General features: G+C 45.7%; 1 protein-coding gene across 1 annotated transcript; it reads left to right on the forward strand.

Annotated features, from left to right (window-relative positions):
• Positions 1 to 463: 463 nt before the first annotated feature.
• HEYL (hes related family bHLH transcription factor with YRPW motif like) lies at positions 464 to 26,420 on the forward strand. The gene is made up of 5 exons (XM_036742763.1): positions 464 to 583; positions 8,221 to 8,287; positions 13,853 to 13,936; positions 19,157 to 19,238; positions 24,891 to 26,420. Exons 1-5 carry the CDS (start codon positions 507 to 509, stop codon positions 25,550 to 25,552), a joined length of 972 nt encoding a protein of 323 aa, XP_036598658.1. The 5' UTR covers positions 464 to 506; the 3' UTR covers positions 25,553 to 26,420.

Genomic DNA, 26,420 nt, shown 5'->3' on the forward strand with positions numbered 1-26,420 from the left:
GGGTCAATCCATCACTCCTGGGAGATGCCTTATTAACCCATTAAACAGAGAGGTTACAGGAGGGAAGGAGGGGGGTCAGTCTGGAAACTGGAAAGGGCGTCTGAGCGTGAGAGACAGACAGAGGAAGAGGAGAGGGCTGGGGTAGAGGGGGGCTGGTGGAGACAGAGCAGAGTGTGTGGGAGGGAAGGAGGTTGAGAAGATACTTCACTAAAGCCACAGGAGACCAGCCGGGTGGGCTGGGAGGGGAAGAAGTTTCTCTGCTCTCCAAGGAAGGGGACCTGGCTATTTCCTTTCTATTCTCTTTCCTTTTAGAGGCAATCTAAGGGGGAGAGAGAGAGAGAGAGAGAGAGAGAGAGAGAGAGAGAGAGAGAGAGAGAGAGCACCTGATTCACCTGGGAGAGGTTGGGAGGAACATCTCAAATTCACACACACACACACACACACACACACACACACACACACACACACACACACTTCCTCAGGTGTCAGATTTGTGGCTGCTGGCCATGAAGAGGTTGGGTGAAGACAGCCCATCAGACACTGAGTCTGATGGGACCATAGACGTGGGCAAAGAGGAATACAGGTAAGAGACACAGTCGGGTCCCTGGGATGGGAGTGGGGTGCGTGGAGCAGCCACAGGAAGAGACTGCCAAGCCTTTAAGGGTGCCTTGCTATTTCGATCTTAAACCCAATTATTGAGAGATCAGAGTAATAGACAACCACTGCAGACCTCACCCTGGGAATAAGGATACCTGGCTCTCCAGTCTCTCAGCGTTTGCAGCACAGACTAGTATGACACCCACCTCATTCAGTTTTAGGTCTGGGGTGGGGGGAATCAGAAGTCATCTTGTTGTCTACCCCCTCCCATTTTACAATGAAGAAACTGAGACCTAGAGAGAAGCAGTGACTCACAAAATAATAATCTAGGGCAGGGAGCCTTCGGCAGTGTAGTCTAATTCCTTCCCACATTTTCTAGAAGGGGAAATTGAGGCTCGGAGAAGGGATAGATTTGGCCCTTCTATTAATGTAAATGAGGACTTCACGCCTGAACCCCTAGTGGATTACTACTGTGTTCTGGGGGGAGGGAGGGGGACAGTCGGGTGCTGTCAGCTTCAAATCCTGCCATGGACATCTTGGCCCCAGTGAGAGGCAGCTGTACCCGGACAGGGAGCCCATTGGGCTGGGAATGCAGGACCCATGGTGACCTGTCTTCATATTTATCCTTATTAAGTAACCTTGGACAAATCCCTGAAATGCTTCCTGACTCTAGCTTCCTTGTAAAATAGTGATTTTTCCCCATTAATAAGAATGATATTCTCTTGTTAAATTCTTGAAACACACTAGAAATTAAATGGAAGGCACTGGGAGACATAGAAATTCATCCCCAATATAAAATTAAATCTCTATCTGTCTCACTCCGGCTATGGCTTTCTGGTGCTATCTAGCTCTGTTTCTCTCTACCTCCTCTCTTCCTTTCTTTCTCTCTCTGTGCGTGTCCGTGTCTCTATTTCTGTCTCTATCTGTCTCTGGATCTAGCTCTGTGTCTCTGTCTCTCATTTACCTATCTGCTCATCTATCCCTAAAGTGGAAATATAGTATACATACAGGATTCGGGCATCTTAATGACCTGTTTGATGAAGCTGGAATATGTTCTCTGTTTAGTTCTGGTTTGTTTTTCACCATAAAGGAAGAAGTTTCAGTTTTTACCTTGCCTATTTTCAAGGTTTGGTGAATGCTCTTCCTTAGAAGTGATAAAGGCAGACCATTTGTAAAAATATTCTCCTTTGTGGGTCTTAAGAAAACATGAAAATATTTTTATGGATTCATAGAACGAGAAGGAGGGGACCTTAGAATATAGAATGTTATCAAATTTTGTGCTGCAACAAAGAACTTAAAATATCAGAGCTAGAAAACACTCTAGAATATAGAACTTCAGAGCTAGAAAAGACTTTAGAACATAGCATGTCAGAGCTGGAAGGGACCTTAAAACATAGACTGGTATAGAGCATAGAACGTTGCGGCATTTGAGTCTGAAGTATTCGGACATAAAAGTGCTGGCCCTCGGTTTCCAAGTTTAGAAAACTTTTAAAGATGGGTGTTTCTCCAGCATTCACTGGGTGATTGGATGATTTACAGCTGGAACATACGTTGGACATCGTATGGTCTAACTCCTCATTTTACAGCTGAAGAAGTGTAAGAGGTCCCATAGAGGGTAAGGGATTTGGCCTGACACAGTTCATTAGTGACGTCCGGCTAGGGTTCAAGTTTCTGACTCCCAAATCCAAGACTTTCCACCATCCCATCCTGCTTTCCCCTCTTTTAGTGTTAAAATATTTTCTGTCATTTGATAAACCTATGGAAAAAGCTTCATGCAGTTTGCTCTTCCAGTCAGCTCTCGGTTTTTCCCAAGAGGATGAGCCAGATTGTAGATTAGTCATGGCAAAGCCCAGACTGGCTTCCCATTGGCCCTGAGAAAACTTCCAGGTCACTGCTGTTGCTGTCAGATGGCATGTTCTCATCAGGGGATGCAGACATTCGACCTGAGATGTGTGTGGTCAGAAAGGGAGGTTTGACATCTAGTGCCAACTGCCCAACACGCTTCATTTCACAGATTCACAGAAAATCAGAGCTGGAAGAGATCCCAGGACATAGAATGTTAAAGCTAGAAAGGATCTAAGAACATGGACTACCAGAACTGGAAGAAGTCTTAGAACAGAACACAGAATGTTAGAGCTAGGGGAGGAAGGGGAACCTTAGAACATGGAACGTCAGAGCTGAAGGACCTAAGAACACAGAATAACAGAACTGGAAGAAGCCTTAGAACAGAACACAGAATGTTAGAGTTGGGAGGGACTTTAGAACATGAAACGTCAAAACTGAAGAACCTAAGAACACAGAATAATGTCAGAGCTGAAGCACCTATGAACACAGAATATCAGAAGTTTTAGAACAGAACACAGAATGTTAGAGATAGGGGAGGAAGGGGAACCTTAGAACATGAAATGTCAGAGCTGGGGCGGGGGCAGGGACCCATCCAGATACCTCCAGGGGACACTCAAGTATCATCTGGATGCATGCTGCATCTCCAGCTAATTGCCTGATATTCATTCTATTACTTTCTAACCTCAGAGAATGCCTTTGGGTGTTCGAATCACAGCTGACATTTCCACGGTCCACAGTTTGCACAGCCCATCCCATCAGTGCCTCGCTGCAGCCCTGCACAGCAGGCCCTCTGGGATTTCTCTCACCATTTCACAGACGAGGAGGCTGAGGCTGGGGGTGAGGCGACTGGCTCAGAGCTGGGAGTAAGTGTTCCAGACAGGATATGAACTCAGACCATGCGGGTTACAAGCCCGGTGCTCTGCGCCACATGAGGCAGAATGGAGGCATTTTTGTAGGAGAGGGAATGAGGAGCTGTTTTCTGACAAGCAGGGGAGGAAGCCTGGTCACCTCCATCACTCGCCATCACGTTATACCATCACTCCTCCATTATCTGTACTGAATACAGGGCACGGACCCATTTGGATTGTCAGCATTTGACATTGGAAAGGAGAATGTGATAGAGGAGAAGGAGGAGGAGGAGGGGGAGGGGACAGATTCACTTTTCCACTTTCTTTTCATTTAATATGTTCATTTTTAGTTCGTATTTAGATTCCAATGCTATGTAAATCTTAAAGCGCCTTCTGATAAGAGTTCATATTTTACGCAGCAGAGTACTTTAAAAACATTAACGTGTTTGATCCTCACCACAACCCTGTGACATAGGTGCTATCATCCCCATTTTACAGATCAGGAAATGGAGGCAGACCAAAATTAAGTGACTTGCCCAGAATCACGCAGCTACTAAGTGAGTGAGGCTGGTTTTGAACTCAAGTCTTCCTTGACTCCAAATCCAGCGCTCTAACCACTGAGCTACATAGCTGTGTGCATACTATATAAATGGCAGTCATTACTACTCTACTACTGCTACTACTACTGCCACTACCACCGCCGCCGCCACCATCACCACCAACAGTACTACTTATGAGCCTTATGACCATAAGAAAGTCGCTTTCTTTTCTGGGCCTCAGTTTCATGCAACAGACTCCCAGAGTCGGAAGATACACCAGGGCTCTCCTGTTCCAACTCCCCACAATCCTCCTCTACAACATTCCCAATAAATGTCTGTCTAACCTCTGTTGAATCCTTCCAGTGATGAGGAGCTCATTATCTATTATCCCTTTTTGGACAGTTCTAATGGCAAAATTAAGAGCTTGGTCATTAGTGAATTAAATTAGTGAAATTAAGGAAGCTATAAACCCCAGATCAAGTGTTCTTAACCTGGGACCTATGACCTTTTTAAAAATATATATGGAAAGTTGTGTTTCAATATAATTGGCTTCCTTCTTAATCCATTTTTTTTTTTTACATTTAAAACATTATTCCGAGAAGGGTCTCATAGGTTTCACAGATTGCCCACAGATTGGTCCATGGCACAAAGAAGGCAGAGAACCCTTCACGTAGATGATGTCTTAGGTCTCTTCCTGCTTTAAGTCTTATGTATATTTATAGTCTCGGAGATCACAAAAGCTAATGAGCTCAGAGAAAAAAGTCCCAAAGTGGAAAGAACAGTGGTCTGGGAGTCAAGAGATCTGGGTTCGAGTCTCAACTTTGCTGCCTCCTAGCTGTGTGATCATGGACCCCTGTAAACCTCAGCTTCCTCCTAAGTAAACTGGAGATAATTTTATATGCCCTCCTTTCTCACAGGCTGGATGTGAGAAAAGAGCTTTGGAAACTATAAAGCATGATTAAGATCGCAGCAATTATCCTCATTATCATTGTGTCATTGAGAGACTCTGGAATTTGTAAGGGGCTGTTTTACAGAGCACGAAACTGTGCGATTTGGAGCAATTAGTTCACATAAAGTCTGTGAATCTACGTTTCCTCTGTAGCATTACAGATTTGTAACTAGGATGAAAATGAAGAGGTTGTTAAGTTCTTTTTACAGGCCAGGAAATGGAGACTCAGAGACATTAAGGGAGGAAGGAAGGCAGGAAGGAAGGAAGGAAGGAAGGAAGGAAGGAAGGAAGGAAGGAAGGAAGGAAGGAAGGAAGGAAGGAGGGAAGGAAGGAAGGAGGGAGGAAGGAAGGAAGGAAGGAGGGAAGGAAGGAAGGAAGGAGAGAAGGAAGGAAGGAGAGAAGGGAAAGGAGGGAGGGAAGAAGGAAGGGAGAGAAGGAGGAAGGAAGGAAGGAGAAGAAAAGGAGGCGAGGAAACTGAGGCTCTAGAGAGAGCTTGCCCACATCTACACAGTCAGTTGGGCTGTGATATCTAAGATTCTGGGGTTCCTCAGTCCCAGGTCAGTAGTACTCTTCCCACTCACACACCACCTAGCCCTCTTTCTTTTCCTGCAAGATGAAAGTGGTAGGTTTCTAACCCTCTGCTATTCCTGGACACCTTGAAGCCCAGGCTTGCCCTTCCAGGGATCAGATAGAGAGGCATTCCCCAGGGATCCTCTACCCTGCACCGAGAACTGTCAATAAAGGGGCTAAATGTTTTCATTATCATTGCCTAAGACTCCCCTTGGGAAAAGGGACAGAGAAGAATCCTGAACCAGAGAAAAATCTTCCTTCCCTCATGCCAATGATGAGGAATTTATGTGTCTGGGCACAGTGAGAGGTGGAAAGGACATTCCATGGATATCCTACCAACTCTTCCATGCCATGAGAGGTGGCACAGTGGATAGAGCACCAGGGGCTGGGGGTAAAAGTACAAGGAATGAAGCAATCCCATCTCAGATAAGGAGCTTACGTTGCAACAGGGGCTGTGGAACTATGGAACCTGAGTCTCGGAGAGAAGTGAGGCTCACAGTGAAATCCTAGAAGCTCAGAGTCAGATTTAGGCCAAACCCATAAGTGAAGCCGGAGTCCTCTTCTCTGCCGTAGCCCTGGTGAGCTGAAGCTTGTAGGGAGCCCAAGGGTCGCTACAGGGGCTGGTCACCAAGGAGGCAGAGCACTGCCCACATTGCATGATGTCCAGGGCACAAGGATGAAGGGAAAGGCCAGGCTCTGGCATGCATCTAGGGGTTCACTCCCTAACTCTCTCACTTCCCTCCCACTCATGGTTCAGGTTACATGAAGCCTGAAGTCCTTTGCCAATGACTTCGCTGACCTCGTCACAGCCATTTAGAGCTAACAACCTCTGTAAGCCTCAGTTTTCTCATCTGTCAAATGGGACCATGGTAGCTCAGACCTCACAGGGTTCATGTGAGACTCCACAGGCTGTGTATGTGTGAATGTATGCATGTATATATGTGTATGTGGATATGTATATATGTATTTATATATACACATACATACAATGCCTTGCAAAGTTTAAAGAGCTCTAGAAATACCAGTTAACATTATTTTTATTAGCTCAATTTCTATAATGTTTCAAAGGCTTCTTATAGCAGCCAGAATCTATATAGATGAGTTTTATAGATGAGGAATCTCAGGCTTAAGGAGAAGTATAACTTGTTCATGATCACTCTGCTAATGGGTGTCAGAACCGAGATCCAAACCTAGGTCTCCTGACTCTATGAGGTGAGTGCCCTTTCTACCTTTCTAAGCCCCCTCTCTATAATAATAATCAGAAAAAGGATTATGATAACAGCTCCAATTTGTTTCATGCTGTCTGTATTCCATGTCATGGTCATGGCATCCTGGTCCATCTCCAGTCATCCTGATGAATATCTGGTCACTGGACCCAGATGGCTCTGGAGGAGAAAGTGAGGCTGGTGACCTTGCATAGCCCTCCCTCACTCAAATCCAACTCAACTACAAGTCATGTCATCACTTCCCTTATGTCATGGTCCTCTTCGAGAACAAAGGACAAACACAACACAATGACAACAATTCCATGTCATATTCCTTACAACAATTCTGGTAGTGTATTATTATCTCCATCTTACAGATGAGGAAACTGAGGTCCAGAGAGGGTGGAGTGACTTGCTCAAGGTCACACAGGAAATATTGGAGTCAGGTCACTGAACACCAAGAACAGCTTTCTTTCAGCTGTACCACAAAGGTTTTTTTCCCCTTTCTTTTTCTTTCTTTCTCTCTCCCTTTTTTTTGTTTCTTCATTTCTTTTTTCTCTTCCTTCCTTCCTTCTTCTTTTCTTTCTTTCTTTCTTTCTTTCTTTCTTTCTTTCTTTCTTTCTGTGTTTCTTTCTTTCCTTCTTTTCTTCCTTCCTTCCTTGCTTCCTTTGCCTCCCTTCTTTTATGTACAGAAAAAATTTTAAACTTTAATTTTTTAATGAACAAATGCCTATTTTCTCTCCCTCCTGCCTCTCTACCATCTTTAAAAAAGAAAGAAAGAAAAGAAAAAGAAAACCCTTCTAATGAATATATGTAGTCAAGCAAAACAAATTCCCTGCATTGCCTTTGTCCGAAAATATATGTCTCATTATGCACCTCTAGGCTATTACCCCTCTGCCAGGAGGTGGGTAGCATGCTTCATCATCAAAAGTCTAGAAGCACCATTGGACATTGAGTTAGAGTTCTTAAAGTCTTTCAAAGTTGTTTACTGTTACAGTGTTGTTGTTACTATATAAATTGTTCTTCTGGTTCTGCTGACTTCAATCTGCATCAGTTCATAAGCATTTTCTCAGGTTTCTCTGAAGCCATCTCTTTCATCATTTCTTCCAGCACAATGGCATTTCGTTGCTATGTCTCTTTTCTCAAGGAGAAGGCCTGGATGCCAGGAAGCCCTGGCCTCTCTGCCACAGCACTGGATTAAAAAAAAAAAAAAGAAAATACACATAACACTCCTCTCCCTGCTCCCCTCCAGCTACCACCACCATCAGACAAATCCTGAAGGCTCAGGGCCTAAGGGCAGCTGTCAAAACCACATGGCCTTCTTTGCTAAGGAGACAATGAATAGCTCATTCCAGGGCTTTTTTGCTTTTGAAGTAAGACTCTGAGGGTTAGTGGAAAGACTTGCTGGAGAAGAAATATGTCTGATCTGAGACTGCTGGGATCTGATGAGCTGGCTGGGGAGAAGAGGAGGGAGAGGCCAGGGAGTCAGCTGCCTTCCTATTCCTCTCTCAGATCACTGTGGCCTCCACTTTGAAGGGATACCACTAAGCTGAGAGAAATAATAAGAACCACTTACAACCGGGCCCTCCCTTCTAATGAGCCCGTGTGTTGCCTGGAGCTAGCAATGCTTTGAGTCGGTCATGTTAACTGGTCTCTTCTTCCTCCAGCCAGATCGCCGAGGCTCACTCCCCCACCACCACGTCACAGATGCAAGCCAGGAAGAAAAGGAGAGGGGTGAGTGGTACTCTGAAGCTTCTACCAATGTTTGCTGTGGCCCCTGGGCAACCCTAGATTCCTCGGATGGCTCTGATTTACTATTATTTCTTATTCATATATTTAAGTAATTTATTACATATTAATTAAATAATTTATTACCTACGTCATAGGGTGGGCTGCCAAGGTCTTAATCATAGGAAGTGACAGGGGGAGGGGGCTTTAATTGGAGGAAATGGAGAAGTTTACCTTGGAGCTTCTGCCTATATCGCCATAGAAGACAAGCTGCTTGAGGGTTATTTCATTTTGTCTTTGCATCCCAGTACCTAGCACAATGCCTGGCATACAGCGGGCACTTAATAAAAGCTTCCTGATTGGTTGATTAATTACCTAAAAATTCTTCTAGCCACTATGTCAGGGCCCCTGGATTTCTGACACAGGCACGCCAGACTGAATAGGAAAGGCCTCAGAAGGTTACAGGATCAATAGCATACAGTAGGTGTTTAATGGATGCTTGTTGATTGATTGAATCATAGGATTTAGAGCTAGATGGTAACTGACATTTCTAGAGCACATTGAAGCTTACAAGGCACTTCACATCACTCACTCACCCTCCTCCCTTTCTAACATACAGTTTTACCACTGCAGTATAATGGGCCAGTTGAAACCATTAAGTCACTCAACCTGAGCCTTGGTTTCCCCATCTGTAAAGTGAGGATAATAATATCTGATGTCCAGAGTTTAGACCCAAATGTACTTTTCTGCTGCTGTTGTTCAGTTGTGTCTGACTCCACATGACCCCATTTGGGGTTTTCTTGCCAAAGACACTGGGTGGTTAGCCATTTCCTTCTCCAGCTCATTTTACAGATGAGGAAGCTGGGGCAAACAAGTGACATCCTCAGGATAATACAGCTAGTAAGTGTCTGAGGTTGGATTTGAACTCGGGAATTTGAGTCTGATGGGGCTCTGTGAGCTATGGTGCCACCTAGCTGCCCCAAGTGTTACAGACATGCCCTAAAGGAAGAGGAGGCGTCAGAATTCCAGGGACCCAGCTCTGACCCACCCTGTGGCTTGGATAAACCATGGACCAATTTTCTGGTGGTATAGCATGTGACCAGTTCTCAAGAAAACATGGCCATTATAGACTGGTCTCACCCAGGAAGCAGATGAGACATGTCCTGATTTGTGAAAATCTACTCGGGGACCTGGGCTCTCTGATTATGTCTGCTTCCGACAGGCAGCCTTATAGAAGAAGAGTTGGGGGATCTTTGGGGAGTTATCATCATCAGCTTTAGCCCATCCGTCCTACAGAGCTGCTGCCCCAGCTCTAATGTTTTGGTTACATACTACCATGGCAATGACCTAGGTACATCCTGACCTCAGCCTCATCTTCTGACAAGGATAGGAACTAGACCTGTGATTTCAGTGTGTCAAAGAAAAAAACATATTAATGATAGGCTCTGTGATTTATACTTAAGTCTGCCAGAAACAATTTTATTGAACTGAACATTTACTTATATACAAGCTATTTTTATCCTGGAGATAGATATCTAAACCAGCATGGTCCCCTGTGCTTTCCAGCATAACCATACCCCAAAACAATTTGAGGTAACATTTGAAGGAATCTTGAACGAGGGAAAAATTTTAATATGTTAAAACACCATTAGAGATTAATGTTTCAGGATTACCCAGTAAGACAATAAGCATTTATTAAGCACCTACTATGTGCCAGACACTGTGCTGAGTGCTGGGGATACAAAGGAAGGCAAAAAACAAGCAAACAAAAAAACTACACTGCCTGTTTTCAAGAAATACACAGTATAATGGGGAAGACAGAATACATATAATTATGTATAGACAAAATTTGTTCAGTCGTATCTGACTCTTCATGACCCCATTTGGGGTTTTATTGGCAAAGATACGAGAGTGGTTTGCTATTTCCTTCTCCAGCTCATTTTACAGATGAGAGAAACTGAGGCAAACAGGGTCTTGCCCAGAGTCACCCAGCTATTAAGTATCTGAGGCCAGAAAGAGGAGTCTTTCTGACTCCAGGCCCAGCACTCTATCTACTGCCACCTAGCTGCCTAAACTAAATAGAGACATGATGATAAATTGGGTGGGGTGGGGAGTGGGGATGGGGAGGGTCCTGTCAGAGGAAAGGAACTAATATTCAGGACTGGGAAAGGCTTCTTGCAGATGGTGGGACATTAGATGAGACTAGAAGGAAGCCAAGGCAGTCAGCAGGCTTCCTTCCTAAACCACATTCCCCTCCGGGATAGGAGAGTTCCCACCCTGATCAATAGCTTAACCTCTGGCCGAGGCTCCAGTCACTTTAGGAGACGGAGAGGCCATGAGCTAGCTAGACAAAAGTTAATGATTATCACTCTTATTTCATTTCAGAGGAAGGCCTTAACTTTTGTTCTCACTTTCCTAAAGGGAATAAAGTCTGTAAAAGGTTTCAGGTTGGAGAAATATTATTTCTTTTTTTTTTTTTGGAGGGGGGAAGGCAGGGCAATTGAGGTTAAGTGACTTGCCCAAGGTCACACAGCTAGTAAGTGTGTCAAGTGTCTGAGGCTGCATTTGAACTCAGGTCCTCCTGACTCTAGGGCCGGTGCCCTACTCACTGTGCCACCTAGCTGCCACGAAATATTATTTCTTAAGAAATTAACCAGGAGTTTTTTAAAATACGAGTCTATAAATAATATAGAGAATTCCCGAGGGTGGAGAGAGACTCTGTCTCCACTAATGCAGGTAACCACCTTCTCTGTAGCTTGGAGAGTTTCCTGGAAAATGCAGCAGTTAAGAGACTTGCTCAGGGTCACACAGCCAGCATGTGTCGGAGGCTGGATTCACATCCAGGTCTTCCTGGCTTCAAGGCCTGCCTCTCTATGCTGCCCTTCTTCCCTTCTGACCCACAGAATAACAATCCCTATTTCCACGTATTCTACTCTCAGGCCTTAGAGTTTATAAAGCATTTTCACCTATATTCTCTCATTTGATCCTCACAACACCCTAGGAAGGAGGTGGGCAGGGTTATTAATCCACTTTACAGGAGGGCAATCTGAGGCTCAAATCCATCAAGCAATTGGCTCCGGATCACAACATCTGATAAACGGCAGAGCTCTTCTGATCTGTTTGGTAATAATCATTATTATAACGGTCAGCATTTCTAGAATAACTACAGGCTTGCGATGTGCCTTACGTATGGGAGCTCGTTTGGTTTTTATGTCACGTGCTCTTTCACGGCCTCCGATCAGAGGGGGGTCTCAGCGGGGCGTGACACCTCCTTCCCTCTCCTTCACAGTTGGTGATCTGGCTAGCTTAAAGGCAGCAAGGTGGTACCATGGACAGAGAGCATTAGACCCACCCCACCCCCCCAAGTCTGGAAGACCTGAATTCAAATCCTCCTTCACACAATTTACTGGCTGTGGAACCCTGGCTAAGTCACTTACTGCTCTCTGCCTCCATTTCCTGATGCATAAAATAGGAATGATAATAACCCCTACGTCCCAGGATTTGTCGTGAAGACAAAATGAGATAACGTCTGTAAAGCGCTTTTGCAAACCTTGTTTGTTCTGCTGTTGAGCTGGTTCGGTCGTATCCCCCTTTGGGGTTTTCTCGGCAGTGGAGTGGTTTGCCATTTCCTTCTCCAGATCATTTTACAGATGGGGAAACTGAGGCAAACAGGGTTAAGCGACTTTCCCAGGGCCACAGGGCTACTGTCTGAGGTCAGATTTGAACTCAGGAAGACGAGTGTTCCTGACCCCAGGCCTGGCGCTCTGTGTACAGTGCTACCTAGCTATTCTCACAAACCATAAAATGCTATACAAATGGTATTATCATTATGGCTGAGGACTGTGTGTTGCCAATGGTTTCCCAACCATCTTTCCCTTCAGATCGCAGCACAGTATAGTAGGAAAATCTCTGCACTGTGTGTCAGAGACCTGGGTTCTAACACTCACTGACTAGCTGTGTGACCTTAGTGACTAAGTCATTTAACCTCTCTGAGCCTGTTTCCCCATCTGTATTCTGAAGATGATAATCCCTGACGTGAGAGGGGGCGATAGTCCACAATATCAGGTCATCCCCCGTGACTCGGACCCATCCTCAGGGAAAAGGAAGAGTTTCTGAATATGAGGGACATTGCTTTCACGGACCCTACAACCCAGATTCTTCACAGACCAATTCCTTAGCAGCACAATATGTGCCCAGATCTGAAGGCCACCTGGCCAGATTTACCAGGGGACATGTGGGACACAGCCTGCTGATTCCTCTTTCCAAGAGGGGAAAAAAGCCAGTAACTCGGTACGCACAGGAAAGTAAATTCCCCACTGATTCCTTCTTGTCCCTCGGGCCCCTGGCTTCTGCTGCTCCATCAGGTTTAAGGGACCAGTTTCACATGTACCAGTGGGGGCCACCTTGATTCTCCTGCTTTAATGTATCATCTGCAGGCAGCCTGTAGGGGCCAGAAATGCTGTGGTTCCTACATCCACCACCAACCACCATGTTGGACTAGTTCCTATCTGGGCAGCTTGACTGCATTGTCCATCCCATCCACTCTGCCCGAGGTCCTTCACAGGTCTGTTGTGAGGATTTTCATAGATCATGGGTCTGAAAGGCATTTTTAAACTGAGAAAGATCATTATTTCTATTATTCCTCTCATCTTCTCCCTTCTCCCACCTCTCTCCCATCCCCTCCCTCCAATTCCATATACAATGAAAAATCTATAGGTTCTGGGAGGAATGTCTAGCTAGATGTCAGAGTCCATGGCTTTTATGGCCCTGCTCCATGTCCTCATCCTGGAAATATGCTGCCATTTTTGTATCTGATCTTGGTCACTGCCATGCCCCTCTACATTCCTTTGGTCATTCAACAAATATTTATTAAGCACCCACTGTAGGCAAAGCTCTGTGATCAGTCCTGAGAGAGAACCAGGTCTTCAGGGAATTTGCTTATTATTAGGGAAAACGGACAAAAACACAGATAAAATTAATACACAGCATTACATGACAAATGCATTAGAGATATGTAACCTGAGGAGAAAGAAATTATGGTTAGAGGGTGGAGATCAAAGGTGGCTTCCTGGAGAAGGTCATTGGCATTTGATTTGGGCTCTAAGAGTAGGGCACAAATGTGACAGATGAAGAAAGGGAGGGTGAACATTCCAGGTTCAGGGAATAGCCTGAGCAAAAATACAGAGGAAGGAGAATAGATAGTACCATTCTCAGAGGGCAGTTTGGCTAAGAATTAACAGGTGAAGAAGGGGAGGAAAGGCATTCCAGGAACAAGGATAAGCAAAGTTGTGGAGGTGGGAGACCACAGTGCATGTTTGGGGACAGAAATGAGTCCTTCTTGGCTGGAGTGTCAAATTCATAAAGGAGCAGAGAAGAGGACAAAGCTAGGGAGGGAGGTTGGTCCCAGCTTGTTTAAATTCTTGTCCGTGGAATTTGAACTTTAGAGTCCATGTGAGTGAGGCTCTTTGCGGTCCTCCAGATGAGAAGTTCTGCTTCAGGGGTGACTGAAGCTGGGGAGGGCAGCTTAGCACAGGGCTTGCTGTGTGTCTGATGGGGTTGTCTCCCCTCTAGATCATTGAGAAAAGGCGGCGGGATCGCATCAACAGCAGCTTGTCTGAGCTTCGTCGTCTGGTCCCTACGGCCTTTGAGAAGCAGGTAAGGAAGGGTGACCCTGGAGATAGGAGGGGTGGGTGTCTACTGGAGATCAGGTGGAGAAGAGGCATCTTCTGATTTCCCATTGAGGTGGGAGAGCATAGTGCCATCTTCAGGGGTCAAAGAGGAGTCTGGTCTGGTGGATTTCTCCATTCAGGCTGGGTCCATTTCATAATTCAAATGCTGGGAAGTCCAGGCTACTAGAGAGGGTCATGGAGAAGGTACTATTTTCATTTCATTCCTGACCAGTCTCTCAATAAATAGCACTTGTTTCTGTTCTGGCCAGAAACTCTAAAGGTGTCCCGCCTTCTCAGATTGATTCTTTTGTGAATTTTTAGACCATCTTTTACTTCAATACTTACCCAGTCTTTAATTATTGAATGGGTGCTGCCTCAGACAAACTGAGATCTAGGAAAGCTTAAAAAGGCCAAGGTCTCCCACTGCATCCAGGCAATCGCCAGTCATCCTGATCTACGTCTTGTCACTGGACTGCCATGACTGGAGGAGAGAGTGAGGCTGATGACTTTGCACAGCCCTGCCTCACTCAAGTCCAATTCACTTACAAGCCATCGCCCTCCTGATGTCATTGGTCCTCTTCAAGAACGAAGGACTGACAACAAACCAGTCTCTCTCCTCTTAGTCTCAGTTCTACCCAGGCTGCCAGATTCATCTTCCATGTCACTCTCCTTTTTTTTTATTTTTTATTTTTTTGATGGCTTTTTTTATTTTATTTTATTTATTTATTTTTATTTAATATATTTAGTTTTCAGCATTGATTTTCACAAGAGTTTGAATTACAAATTTTCTCCCCATTTCTACCCTCCCCCCACTCCAAGATGGCATATATTCTGGTTGCCCTGTTCCCCAGTCAGCCCTCCCTTCTGTCACCCCACTCCCCTCCCATCCCCTTTTCCCTTTCTTTCTTGTAGGGCAAGATAAATTTCTACGCCCCATTGCCTGTGTATCTTATTTTCTAGTTGCATGCAAAAACTTTCTTTTTTGACATCTGGTTTTAAAACTTTGAGTTCCAAATTCTCTCCCCTCTTCGCTTCCCACCCACCCTCCCTAAGAAGTCAAGCAATACAACATAGGCCACATGCGTATCATTATGTATAACCCTTCCACAATACTCATGTTGTGAAAGACTCACTATATTTTGCTCCTTCCTAACCTATCTCCCTTTATTGAATTTTCTCCCTTGACCCTGTCTGTTTTCGAAAGTGTTTGTTTTTGATTACCTCCACCCGCCTCTTCCTTCCCTTCTATCATCCCCCCCCCTTTTTTTATCTTCTTCTTCCTCCTTTTTTTCCTGTGGGGTAAGTTACCCAATTGAGTATGTATGGTATTCCCTCCTCAGGTCAAATCTGATGAGAGCAAGATTCACTCATTCCCCCTCACCTGACTTCTCTTGCCTTCCTACAGAACTGCTTTTTCTTGCCACTTTTATGCAAGATAATTTACCCCATTCTATCTCTTCCTATCTCCCTCTCTCAATATATTCCTCTCTCATCCCTTAATTTGATTTTATTTCTTTTAGATATCTTCCCTTCATCTTCACCTCACCCTGTGTCCTCTCTCTCTCTCTCTCTCTCTCTATATATATATATATATATATACACATACATATATATATACATAAACATATGTGTATATATGTGTGTGTGTGTGTGTGTGTGTATGTATATATATATATATATATATATGCATATTCCCTTCAACTACCCCAATACTGAGGTCTCATGAATCATACATGTCATCTTTCCATGTAGGAATGTAAACAAAACAGTTCAACTTTAGTAAGTCCCTTGCAATTTCCGTTTCTTGATTACCTTTTCATGCTTCTCTTGATTCTTGTGTTTGAAAGTCAAATTTTCTATTCAGTTCTGGTCTTTACACTGAGAAAGCTTGAAAGTCCTCTATTCTATTGAAAATCCATATTTTGCCTTGGAGCATGACACTCATTTTTGCTGGGTAGGTGATTCTAGGTTTTAATCCTAGCTCCATTGCCATGTCAGTCTCCTACTCAAAAACCTTCACTGACTTCCAATGACTCAGGGCAAAATTTAGACAACTCAGCCTCAGTTTCCTTATCTTTCAAAAGGGAAGGAAGTCACTTTGCCCCTTGCAACATGGTTGTTTTTAACAAAGTCTGAGTTGGAAGACACTCAGTCCGATTCCCAGTCAGATGTCCAAAACTCTCCTGCCCTGTTCCCCCATCCAATGGTTCCAGGGGAAGAGTGCCTTATCTCCCCAGCACTCCATTGCTTTGTTGGACAGCTCCAAGGGTTAGGAATGTCTCCCTTACATTGAGCCTAAATATGCCTCTTTATAACTTCCGCCCACTGCTCCTAGTTCTGACCTTTGGAGCTAAGCAGAATAAAGCCAATCCCTCTTCCACACTATATTCTGGAGACACCTGAAGACTTGTTATCTCATCTCCCTGCCCCTCTCCCCCATCTCTTTTCTCAGGCTGAGTACCCCGACCTCCTTCCTTCAAACGACTGACCTTCATTTGGTCTGATTCTGAGTCTCCTCACCATTCAGGTTTGCCCTGCTTTGGACACACTCCCCTTGTCGGTGGCCCTTTCTAACATATGGCCCTGGGACAGAACAGAGCAGAGCATTCCAAACATGGTCTGATTAGAGCAGAGGATGATGAAACTACCATCCTCGTCTCCAGTAACACAGCTGAGATTGTGTGACCTTTCTTGGCTGCCATGGCCCTATTGTCTCTGATGGAGCCTGAAATCCATCAAGTCTCCGTAGGTCCTTTTGGGATGAAATACACTCTATGTATGTCTCCTACTTCAGAATGTGATGTTTTGACCATTAAGCGCAGGGCTTTGCTTTATCCCTATAAGCATTTTGTCTTGTTAGATTTGCTTCATATTCCAATTTGTTGGCCCCTTTGGGGTCCTGATTCAATTGTCCAGCTTTCTGACACCTCTAGATTTGGTAAGTGTGACACATAAGCCAATATAATAATAATTATTTGTTTAGTCATATTCACTCACACCCAACTCTTTGTGCCCCCATTTGGGGTTTTCTTGGCAGAGATACTGGAGCGGTTTGTCATTTCCTTCTCCAGCCCATTTTACAGATGAGGAAACTGAGGCAAACAGGGTTAAGTGACTTGTCCTGAGTCACATAACTAGTAAATGTCTGAGGCCAAATTTGAACTCAGGAAGATGAGTCTTCCTGACTCTAGGTCCAGCAGCCTATCCACTATGACACGTAGCTACCAATAATAGTTATAAAAACTCATAAATTCTATGGCACTTTAATTCTAAACATTTTCCCCACAACAATCCTGTGAGATAGGGCTTGAAAACATCATTGTTCCAGTTGTATAGGAGAGGAAACTCAGGCTCATGAGACACCTGCCCAGTCTCACACAGTTAGTAAAGAGTCACAGGTGAGATTTGAACCCAGGTCTTCTGGCTCCAAGTCCAGTCAGTGCTCTTTGCACCACAGCATGAATCATCCAAGTTGGTGTGAGAATCAGATGAAATGATGTGAGTAAAAGCAGCCTGAATGTTGTAAAGCACTCTACAAGTTATGTCATGATTATTCCCATGCCCACTATATTATACACATCATACCTGTCATTTCCATACAGCCAATTGGCTAATGAAGTCAGTGGGCCCTCAAGATTTTTACAGGTGGGGAGATTGAAGCTCAAAGGAGTTAGGGGACTTTCTCAAAGTCACACAGCTCCCAAGTACCCAAGTATGGATCCTACATATTCTGATTCCAAGCCACGAGTGTGTTTTCCATTCCACCATGCTCTTTGCCTGCTCTTTAAACTGTGTATTTTCTTGGAAAGGATCTGGAGTGGTCTGTTCTCCACCTCTCAGAACCCTCCCAGGCCTTCCCCTGTACACTGAGCTTCCTTTTCCTTTTTTTTTTTTTTTTTTTTTTTACCAATCTTGACCTTGAAGCTCACTTGTTCGTTGTGACAGTGACCTCAGAGACAGCTGTTGGTGCAGCTGATAGAATGCCGGGCTTTGGAGTGGAGTCCTGAGTTCAAATCCAGCCTCAGACACTTACTAGCTGTGTGATCCTGGACAAGTCATTTAAACCCTGTTTGCCTCAGTTTCTTCAGTTGCAAAATGAAGATAATAACAGCATCTCTCATGTTGTAAGGATCAAATAAGATAATATTTGTAAAGCACTGAGGGCAGTGCTGAGCACATGGTTGTTGTTCAGTCATGTGGACCGTACTTTCCATGGGGTTTTCTATAGATTACTGTGGTCTCTTCTCAACTGGACCCTCACCCAAGCAAGGCAATCCTCCTACCCTTCCCTAACTGACTATCTATTGCGCTTCCCAGGGAGGCTGTTCTAAACCTTGTCTTCCTTCCTCAAGCCCCCTACACCTCCCCAACTTCTGCCCCCCGAGCTGAGGCCCTGGCCTTATTCTTTACTGGGAAAATAAAGGTCACTTAACTGTGAGCTTGCTCATGTTCGCTCCTCTATATCTCAAAAGCCCATCAACATCATCTGCATTCTTTCCTCCTGATGAAAAGAAGGCCTCTCTTCTTGCCAAAACTGTAGTGGGTCCTTGATGCCATCTCTTCCCATCTCCTCTGGGAGATTACCTTTCTCTCCAGTCTTTAATTTCTCCCTGTCAGATGCCTCTGAACATGTTCAAGTCTCTCCCAGCCTTAAAACGCCTTCACGTGAACTCTAGCCTCAAGTTGCGATCCCATAACTCTTCCCTTTTGTAGGCAAACTCCTAGAATAAGCTGTTTCTGCTTAACGTACATGTCCTCTCTTCTCACTTTTTCCTCAACCCTCTACAGTCTGGCTTCCAGCCTTATCATTCAACAAACTGCTTTCCCCATAGTTACCGATGGTTTCTTAGCTGCCAAATCCAATGGCCTTCTCTCAGTCCTCCTCCTTCTTGACCTCTCTGCAGCCTCCAACGCTGTGGATCAGCCTCTCCCCTTGGGTACTCTTGTCCCTCTGAGAAAAACATCCTAGGGTGCCATTCGGTTCTCAAACCCCCCCACACACACGTGCTATTTCCATGATTAATCTATGTTCTCTGAGTGTTTCATCTCTTTGTACCCCCAACACCTAGGCCAGTGCCTTGCAATAGCAGGTGCTTAATGATTGATCGTTCCCCCAGGGTACCGACAGCCCAGTATCAGGGTTCAATGACTTCTCCCACTCCTGAAGATCTGAACTCCACCTTCTTTCCCTCTCTCTTCCCCACAGGGCTCCTCCAAGCTGGAGAAAGCAGAAATCCTACAGATGACAGTGGACCATCTGAAAATGCTCCGTGCCACCGGAGGGTCTGGTAAGAGAAGCCCTCCTTCCTAAGGGGCTGAGGTGGGGATTAGCAAGCGCCAAACTATGTGTCTCCCTCTTTTTTTCATCCTGCTGTCAATTCCTCTCCCTTCCAGTAAAATAACCCCTGTCCCCGGAAGCCATGTGGTGTCCTGAAAAGAACACTCTGAGTTTAGAAAGTTGTAAGACCTGAGTTCAAATCCCAGTGCTGCTACTTTCTACTTGTGTGACCTAAGGAAAGTCACTTAAACTCTCCGAGCCTCGGTTTCCTCACCTGTTAAATGAAGAAGCTGGGCTAGATCTTTTCAAGGTCCTTTCTTGACAAACTCCATGGTAACCTCTGCCCCCTGCCAGCTCCCAGTGTTTCAGGGGAGCATGGTGCTGCTCTGACTGGCATCCTGGTGCCCTGCTCAGCTGTCTAGCTTTCCCTGCCTCTTTAAGCTACAATCTCGTCTGTCAACTTGCTGGTTTTTTAATATCTTGAGAACTATGTTTTAGTATAATTGGTATCCTTTGTCACCCTATGAATTTTATTGTATTCATTGAAAAACATGATTCTGAGAAAGGGTCCAGAGGCTTCACCAGACTGTGTCCAAGACAGAAAAAAAAGACTAAGGCCCTGTCCTGGGGCCTTGCTGAGTGATGGGCTATCTGATCTCTGGTACACTAGCTCACTTAACCAACCAATCAATCAATAACCACTTTATTCAACTTACATTGAACACCTACTATGTGCCAAGTATTATGTGAGCATTGAGAATACAAAGAGGCAAGAGGCAGTCCCTGCCCTTAAGAAGCTTACATTCTAATGGGGGGCGGGGGACAACATGCAAAGCAAGTATATACAAAGCAAGATATATACAGGATAAATGGGAATTAACAGAGGGAAGGCACTGCTAGATCAAAGGGAATACTGGGGCGGTGTAACATATAAGAAGACTGGAAAGGTGGGAGGGGCCTAGATGATGAAGGACTTCAAATGCCAGACACAGCATTTTGAGTTTGATTCCCATTGGAGTTTATTGAGGGGGTGGGAGGGAGGAGTCAGGGTTGACATGATCACATTTGCACTTTCACTTTAGTGGCTGAATGGGAAGGATGGATGGGAATGGGAAGAAACTTGAGGCAGGCAGACCCACCAACAGCTAGTGCAGTAGTCCAAGTGTAAGGTGATGAAGGCCAGCATTGAAAGATACTAGCGTCAAACACCATTATCTAAGACATTGATGTCTAAAACACATCAGTGACTTAAGTCAGAGGAATATGTCTCTGTTGGTAGAAATCCTGGGCACTGCAGCAGACCAATGGGCACAATAGCTTTGTGTCCAGGGACACAACGTAGCTCGGCATCCAGAACACTGGGTCTAGTTCAGGGGATCTGGGACCACTTCCTGACTCTGCTACCTCTGACCCATGTGATACCCCTATGGGCCTCAGTTTCCTCCTCTGTAAAATGAGAGAGCTGGACTAAATGATTTCTGTGGTTCTTTCCAGCACTAAATCCCATAGCTCCCTCCCATTGCACCACATATGTGAGTATTTGCCAGCCCAAGAGAGCAGGAAGAAGGAGGTTAGAGAAGGCTATAACTATGGACCTCAAGGGAGTTTTGTTGTTTAGATAAGAAGGATTCCAGCCGTGGAGTTTCAGCTAAAGAACAGTAACAGCTCACAGTTACACAGTGCTTCAGGATTTATAAAGTATTTTATGCATGTTATTTCAACCCTGTTTGTTGAGTATGATTATCACCCCCACTTTATAGAGGAGAAGACTGAGCCCCAAAGATTTGAATGAGCTGCCCAGAGGTGGTTAGTGTCAGAATTTAGATGTGAACCTCAGTCTTCTTATACTGTCCCAGGCCAAGGCTCTCTCCACTGCACGACATGGCCTCTTCCTTACATCTGCTCAGAAATGTCTTCTTTGGTTTGGCCCATCGGGAGAGGCTAAATGCCCAAGGGAGATGACCGTGTTTGTTCTTAAAAGTTGATTCTCCTCCCATCAGCTACATCAGGACCTCATTTTCTGGTGCCTTGACTCAGAGGTCAGCCTCTCACGTGGGGGCCCATAGCTAAGCTCTAGGACATGTCTTCAGTGATCACAGAACAGACAACCAACTCCCAGAGCCTCAGAAGAGTCAAATGAACCAGTGAGATTTGTCCCCTGGGAAGCCCCACGAATAACATTCAACATTTCTGTAGAGGCTTAGCAAAGCTCTTGATATAAAATATCTCACAACAACCCAGTGAGGTAGGCACTGTTACTATGCCCGTTTCACAGGTGAAGAGACTGAGGACAAGAGAGGGTAAGTGACTTGCCCAAGGTCCCATGGCACCTGACTCCAAATCAACACAAAATGATGTTGATAAATAGGCTGGTCTAGGTGCCCTCTCATGTTTCTTCCAACTCTCTTTCTAGGATTCATTGATTCAGAAAAGATACAGCTAGACAGGACCACAGAGATAATAAGGCCATAGAGTTAGAGCTGGAAGGAACTTTAGAGACCACAGAGTCCAACCCTCTCATTTTACAAGTGAGGAAACTGAGGCACAGAGCGGTTAAGAGATTTGCCCAGAGTCACAGAAGTAGTAAGTGCCTGAGGGAGGTATAATTTTATCCAGTCCCTGAGGCCCACCATCATGTTTTACAGGTGGGGAAACTGAGGCATGAAGAAGGGAGGAGATTTGCCTAAAGTCACAAAGGTAGCAAGGATCCAAGCTGGGATTTGAACTCAATTTCTCCACCTCCAAATCCGGGGCTTCTTTTTCTGCACCGTGAATGAATCAGGATTAGAAAAATCTGGGCCCCTTTGCTTTATGAAAACCGCCTTGTAAATGGATCACTTGGTACCCAGGCACTGGAAATAGTAGGGGGTATCAGTAGATGGAGCGCTAGTCCTGGAGGCAGGAAGACCTGAGTGCAAATCCAGCCTCAGACACTTACCAGATATGTGATCCTAAGGAAGTCACTTAATTGCAGTTTGCCTCAGTTTCCTCATCCGTAAATTGGGGAAAATAGTAGCACCTAGTGCCCAAGGTTGTGGTAAGGACCAGATGAGATAATTTATAAAGCATTAAGGACAGTGCCAGGTATATAGTGGGTACCACGTACACGTTAGCCTTCAGCTGTTATCCTTCAGAACCCCAGTCCTCCTTGGCTGGCTTATCCTTGAGTTAGGAATGTTGTCTGGGTACCACAGATCTTCCTTTCTGAGTAGCTGCAAGTGAAGAATTCTCAAGTGGGAGGCACGGAAGGGAGCTGGAAAAATGACTTCCTGGCCCTTGGCTGCCCTTGACCTGGTGGGAACCCTCCAGGCCCCATCATGCCTCAGCGCCTCTGACCTCTGTAGTGACCCTGGTTTCTGTGCCAGGACCGCGCCCCTCGCCCTAGGGATAACAGCATTGCACAGCTAGAGATCGAAGGGACTTTTCTTCCTTTGAGATGAAGAAAGGCCACTCTGGCTTTGGGGAAAATTAGTTAATGAACCATAGACTCAGCACCTTTTTCATTATTAATGGTTACAGTTCATCCTGGTTTGGTACTTGATGGCTGCTAAATGATTTCCAGATGGTTTCTCATTGGATCCTCACAACTACCCTATTGGGGGAGGGGCGTGTGTGGCAGGGGGAGGGGAGATTTTCATGCCCATTTTACAGAAGAGGAAGCAGAAAGGAAGTGACTTGCCCAAAGTCATTTGACTGGGACATGGTAGGGTTGGAATTTGAACTCAGGTCTTTTGACTCCAAGTTGAGTGTGTTGTCCATTATACTATGTATTATTTCATATCTGCCCACACTGGGAAGTGATTCTGCATGGACTTTTCATTTCAGGGGATAAGAGCAAGCTGTGCGTAAGCAGAGAAAAGCAAAGACATTGTCCTTGCTTGAGGGTACTTGTTGTTCAGTCCCCCTGACCCCATCTGGGATTTTTTTTTTTTGGTGGAGATACTAGAGAGGTTTGCCGTTGCCTTCTTCGGCTAATTTTACAGATGAGGAACTGAGCCAAGCAGGGTTGAATGACTTGCCCAGGATCACACAGCTCATAAGTGTCTGAGGCTGGATTTGAACTCATGAAGATGAGTTTTCCTGATTCCAAGCCCGGTGCTTACATTCATGTAGGAAAACAAAACACTTAAAAGGGAGACGAAAAGCGTGGGAATGAAGGAGGAGTTACCTCCATGGACTAACCAGTCTGTGCAAATGTATGTAGGTGAGAGAAGGACGGTTGAGACCAGAGAAATAGATGATGGTTGGAATCCATGAAAAGAAGTGGTGAAGTCTGGAGAATGAAGGATGGCTGGTCTGCGACCTTCCTCTAAACAGGGGTGCCTGGAAGGACTTAGCAATGAGGGAAGGAAGCCACACTTCGCTGAGGCCATCCAATGTGAACTCTCTACCCAGGACTAAAGTTATTGGCTCAGTGCACAGAGCTCTGGGCCCAGATTCAGGAAGACCTGAGCTCAAATCTGACCTCAAACACTTACTAGCGGTGTGACCCTGGGCTAGTCACTTAACCTGGTTTGCCTCAGTTTCCACAACTGTAAAATGAGCTAGAGAAGGAAATAGCAAACCACTCCAGTATCTTTGCCAAGAAAACCCCATGGACAGTATTGGTGTGTTGTGGGGTGACAAAGAGTAGGACACAACTGAACAATGAAGTTGTTAATGGTGCAAAGTCGTGTAGTCGTGTGAGTGTTAGTTAAGGAGAGCACTGACCTCTCCCCTTTTCTAAAATAGGATTGGGTGGGATTCTAGACCTAGAAGAAATTCTGAGATCACTGAGTCCAGCCTCTTTCCTCCCTAACTCCACTCCTACCGATAGATGCAACTTCCATTCAACAAATTGTTTCGTTAGAGGTGGGAGGTACCTTAGTGGTCACTGAATTCAGTCCCCCACAGATTAGCAAACTGAGACTCAGGGAGCAGGATGGTTCTTCCCAAAAAGCTTCCCGAGGCAGAACGGAAGCCAGTGTGATGATGTAACATAGAAAAGTCTCTGGATTTGGAGGCAGTGGACCTGGGTTTGAATCCCAGGTCTGCTGCTGTCTGGTGTGATTATTATTATCATCATTATTATTAATGACATAATAATTATATTAATAGTAGGGAGCAGCTAGGTGGCACAGTGGATAAGGTGTCCAGGCTGGAGTCAAGAAGATGCACCCTCCTGAATTTAAATCAGGTCCCAGACACTTACTAGTTGTGTGACCCTGGGTAAGTCGTTTAACCCTGTTTACCTCAGTTTCCTCATCTGTAAAATGAGCTGCAGAAGACAAAGGCAAACCATTCCGTTATCTTGGCCAAGAAAACCCCAAATGGGGCCAAGAAAAGTCCTCAGACACGACCGAACAACAAAACGGTTCCTTCCAGTTCCAAGTCTATGATTCTGTGGGACTCTCGGGCTTTGGTTGCAGCTGTAAGTCATAATTATGTTCTTGCTGCTGATAAGCAGCAAGAGTTATTTTTATCCCGGATAGTGGGAAGCTGGGCTTTATTCTGACATATTTCAGGCCTTTGAAAACTTAGGCAACTATTACAGTGGAGTCATCATAGCCAGCCGGTTCCCTCCCTGAACTATTCAGCAGTTTTAGTGAAAGGCTAAGTGTAGTGAATAGATGTCCTCATAGCCCAGCAGGGTCTGATATTTCCTGTGCCCTTTGCCATTCAGGACTCTTCGATGCCCGTGCCTTGGCAGTGGACTATAGAAGCATTGGCTTTCGAGAGTGCCTCACTGAGGTTGGAAGATATCTGGGGATCCTGGAGGGCCAGAGCAGCACGGAGCCCATCCGGCTCCGCCTCCTCTCTCATCTGCACAACTATATTGCTGAGATGGTGCCCTCACCAGGGGCTGCCACCTTCCTGCCTTGCCCAGCTTGGCCCTGGGCGTTCCCCCATGGCTCCTCAGCAGCCTCGAGCCAGCTCCCAGTCCCCCAGCAAGGGCCCAGCCCAGGTCTAGCACTCGTGACTGCCTCCTCTCTGGCATACTCCATCCCTATGCTCCGAACCGCTCCTCTCCACCGAATTTCTGGTGCCATCCTGCCGGCCCGGAAGAGCTTTCTGAGCCATCGGGTGCCAGCATCCCCACATAGGGCTCGCCCTGCAGGAAGGCCAGCTAGCCCAGCCTCTATCCCTGTAGGTGGTACAGCGTCCAGAAACAGCCACATTGCTGCAGTCTTGCTCTCCTCATCCTGCTCCCCCTCCACCGGAGTCCCAATCCCTCCTGCCTACACATCACCCCCTGCTCTGAGCCCATCTGCTCAGGGGCCAACGGGCAGGGTTGGCACTGCCAGACTCTGCCGCTCCTGGACTACCGAAGTCGGGGCTTTCTGAGGTGATTTCCCTGCCAGATGTCAGAGAACACACACAGCGTCCTGGGGACCATGACCCCAGCCAACCTGACTCTTCCCATTTGTGTCCCGGGTGGCATCATGATCTAAAGGGCTCGCCACCATCCCAGGTTCTCCCTTCTTACAGTTTCCCATCTTCATGTTATCCTTCCTGCTCCCAGGCTTCATCTATCTCCCCTTCTCCATTTCAGTTTTATTAATGATTGTGAAACTGGCTGCCTGGTGCATCAGAATGAGCCTTGGATGCAAAGCCAGAGAACCCAGCTTCGTCTCTTGGCTGAATAACCCTGGGACAATTCCTTCTCCCTGGGCCTTAGATGTAGTCTCTTCAGAATGGGGGAGTGGGACTAGATGCTCTCCCCATTCTTTTCAGCTCCAGAGCTTATCATGCTGTGTCTTGACATCTGTGGGGGCTCCCTGTATGTGGATGGATGGATTTCACCGTGTCATTGACAAGTAAACACAAACCTTACCAGTATCCCCTAGGTGTAGGGAATTGTGTGACCCCCTTTCAAAGGCCTGTGGTGCTAATACATGACAATAGCCCGGCTGCCATGAACCGCTGGACAGGAAAATGAAGTCCGTTGAACTTTATCAAAGAGCCTTCCTTGAGACCTTGATCAGAACCCTGATCAGAGACCTCCAGGGCTTTATCCCTTGGCTTCAGTACCTGTTCCTCTTCCACGGATGCCCCTTCTTGAATACTGATTCTCCCCAACTTCCTCTTCAGAGAAATTCCCTAGAGTGACATAGTTCCCAGGAAGGCTGCCCCATCTAGCTGGCAAGGCCCATAAAGTGCGGGACTTGGAGCCAGGAAGACCTAAATTCAAACCCTACTTTCTAGCTGTGAC

The sequence above is a fragment of the Trichosurus vulpecula genome, chromosome 2 (genome assembly GCF_011100635.1).
Source record: "Trichosurus vulpecula isolate mTriVul1 chromosome 2, mTriVul1.pri, whole genome shotgun sequence".
Taxonomy (NCBI): Eukaryota; Metazoa; Chordata; class Mammalia; order Diprotodontia; family Phalangeridae; genus Trichosurus; species Trichosurus vulpecula.

Excerpts from the sequence above, each read along its gene's own strand:
- HEYL (XM_036742763.1), top strand. The coding sequence starts at position 507 with ATGAAGAGGTTGGGTGAAGACAGCCCATCAGACACTGAGTCTGATGGG. Across the intron at positions 8,288-13,852 it reads CCAGGAAGAAAAGGAGAGGG|ATCATTGAGAAAAGGCGGCG; the intron begins GTGAGTGGTACT and ends TCTCCCCTCTAG. Across the intron at positions 13,937-19,156 it reads CTACGGCCTTTGAGAAGCAG|GGCTCCTCCAAGCTGGAGAA; the intron begins GTAAGGAAGGGT and ends TCTTCCCCACAG.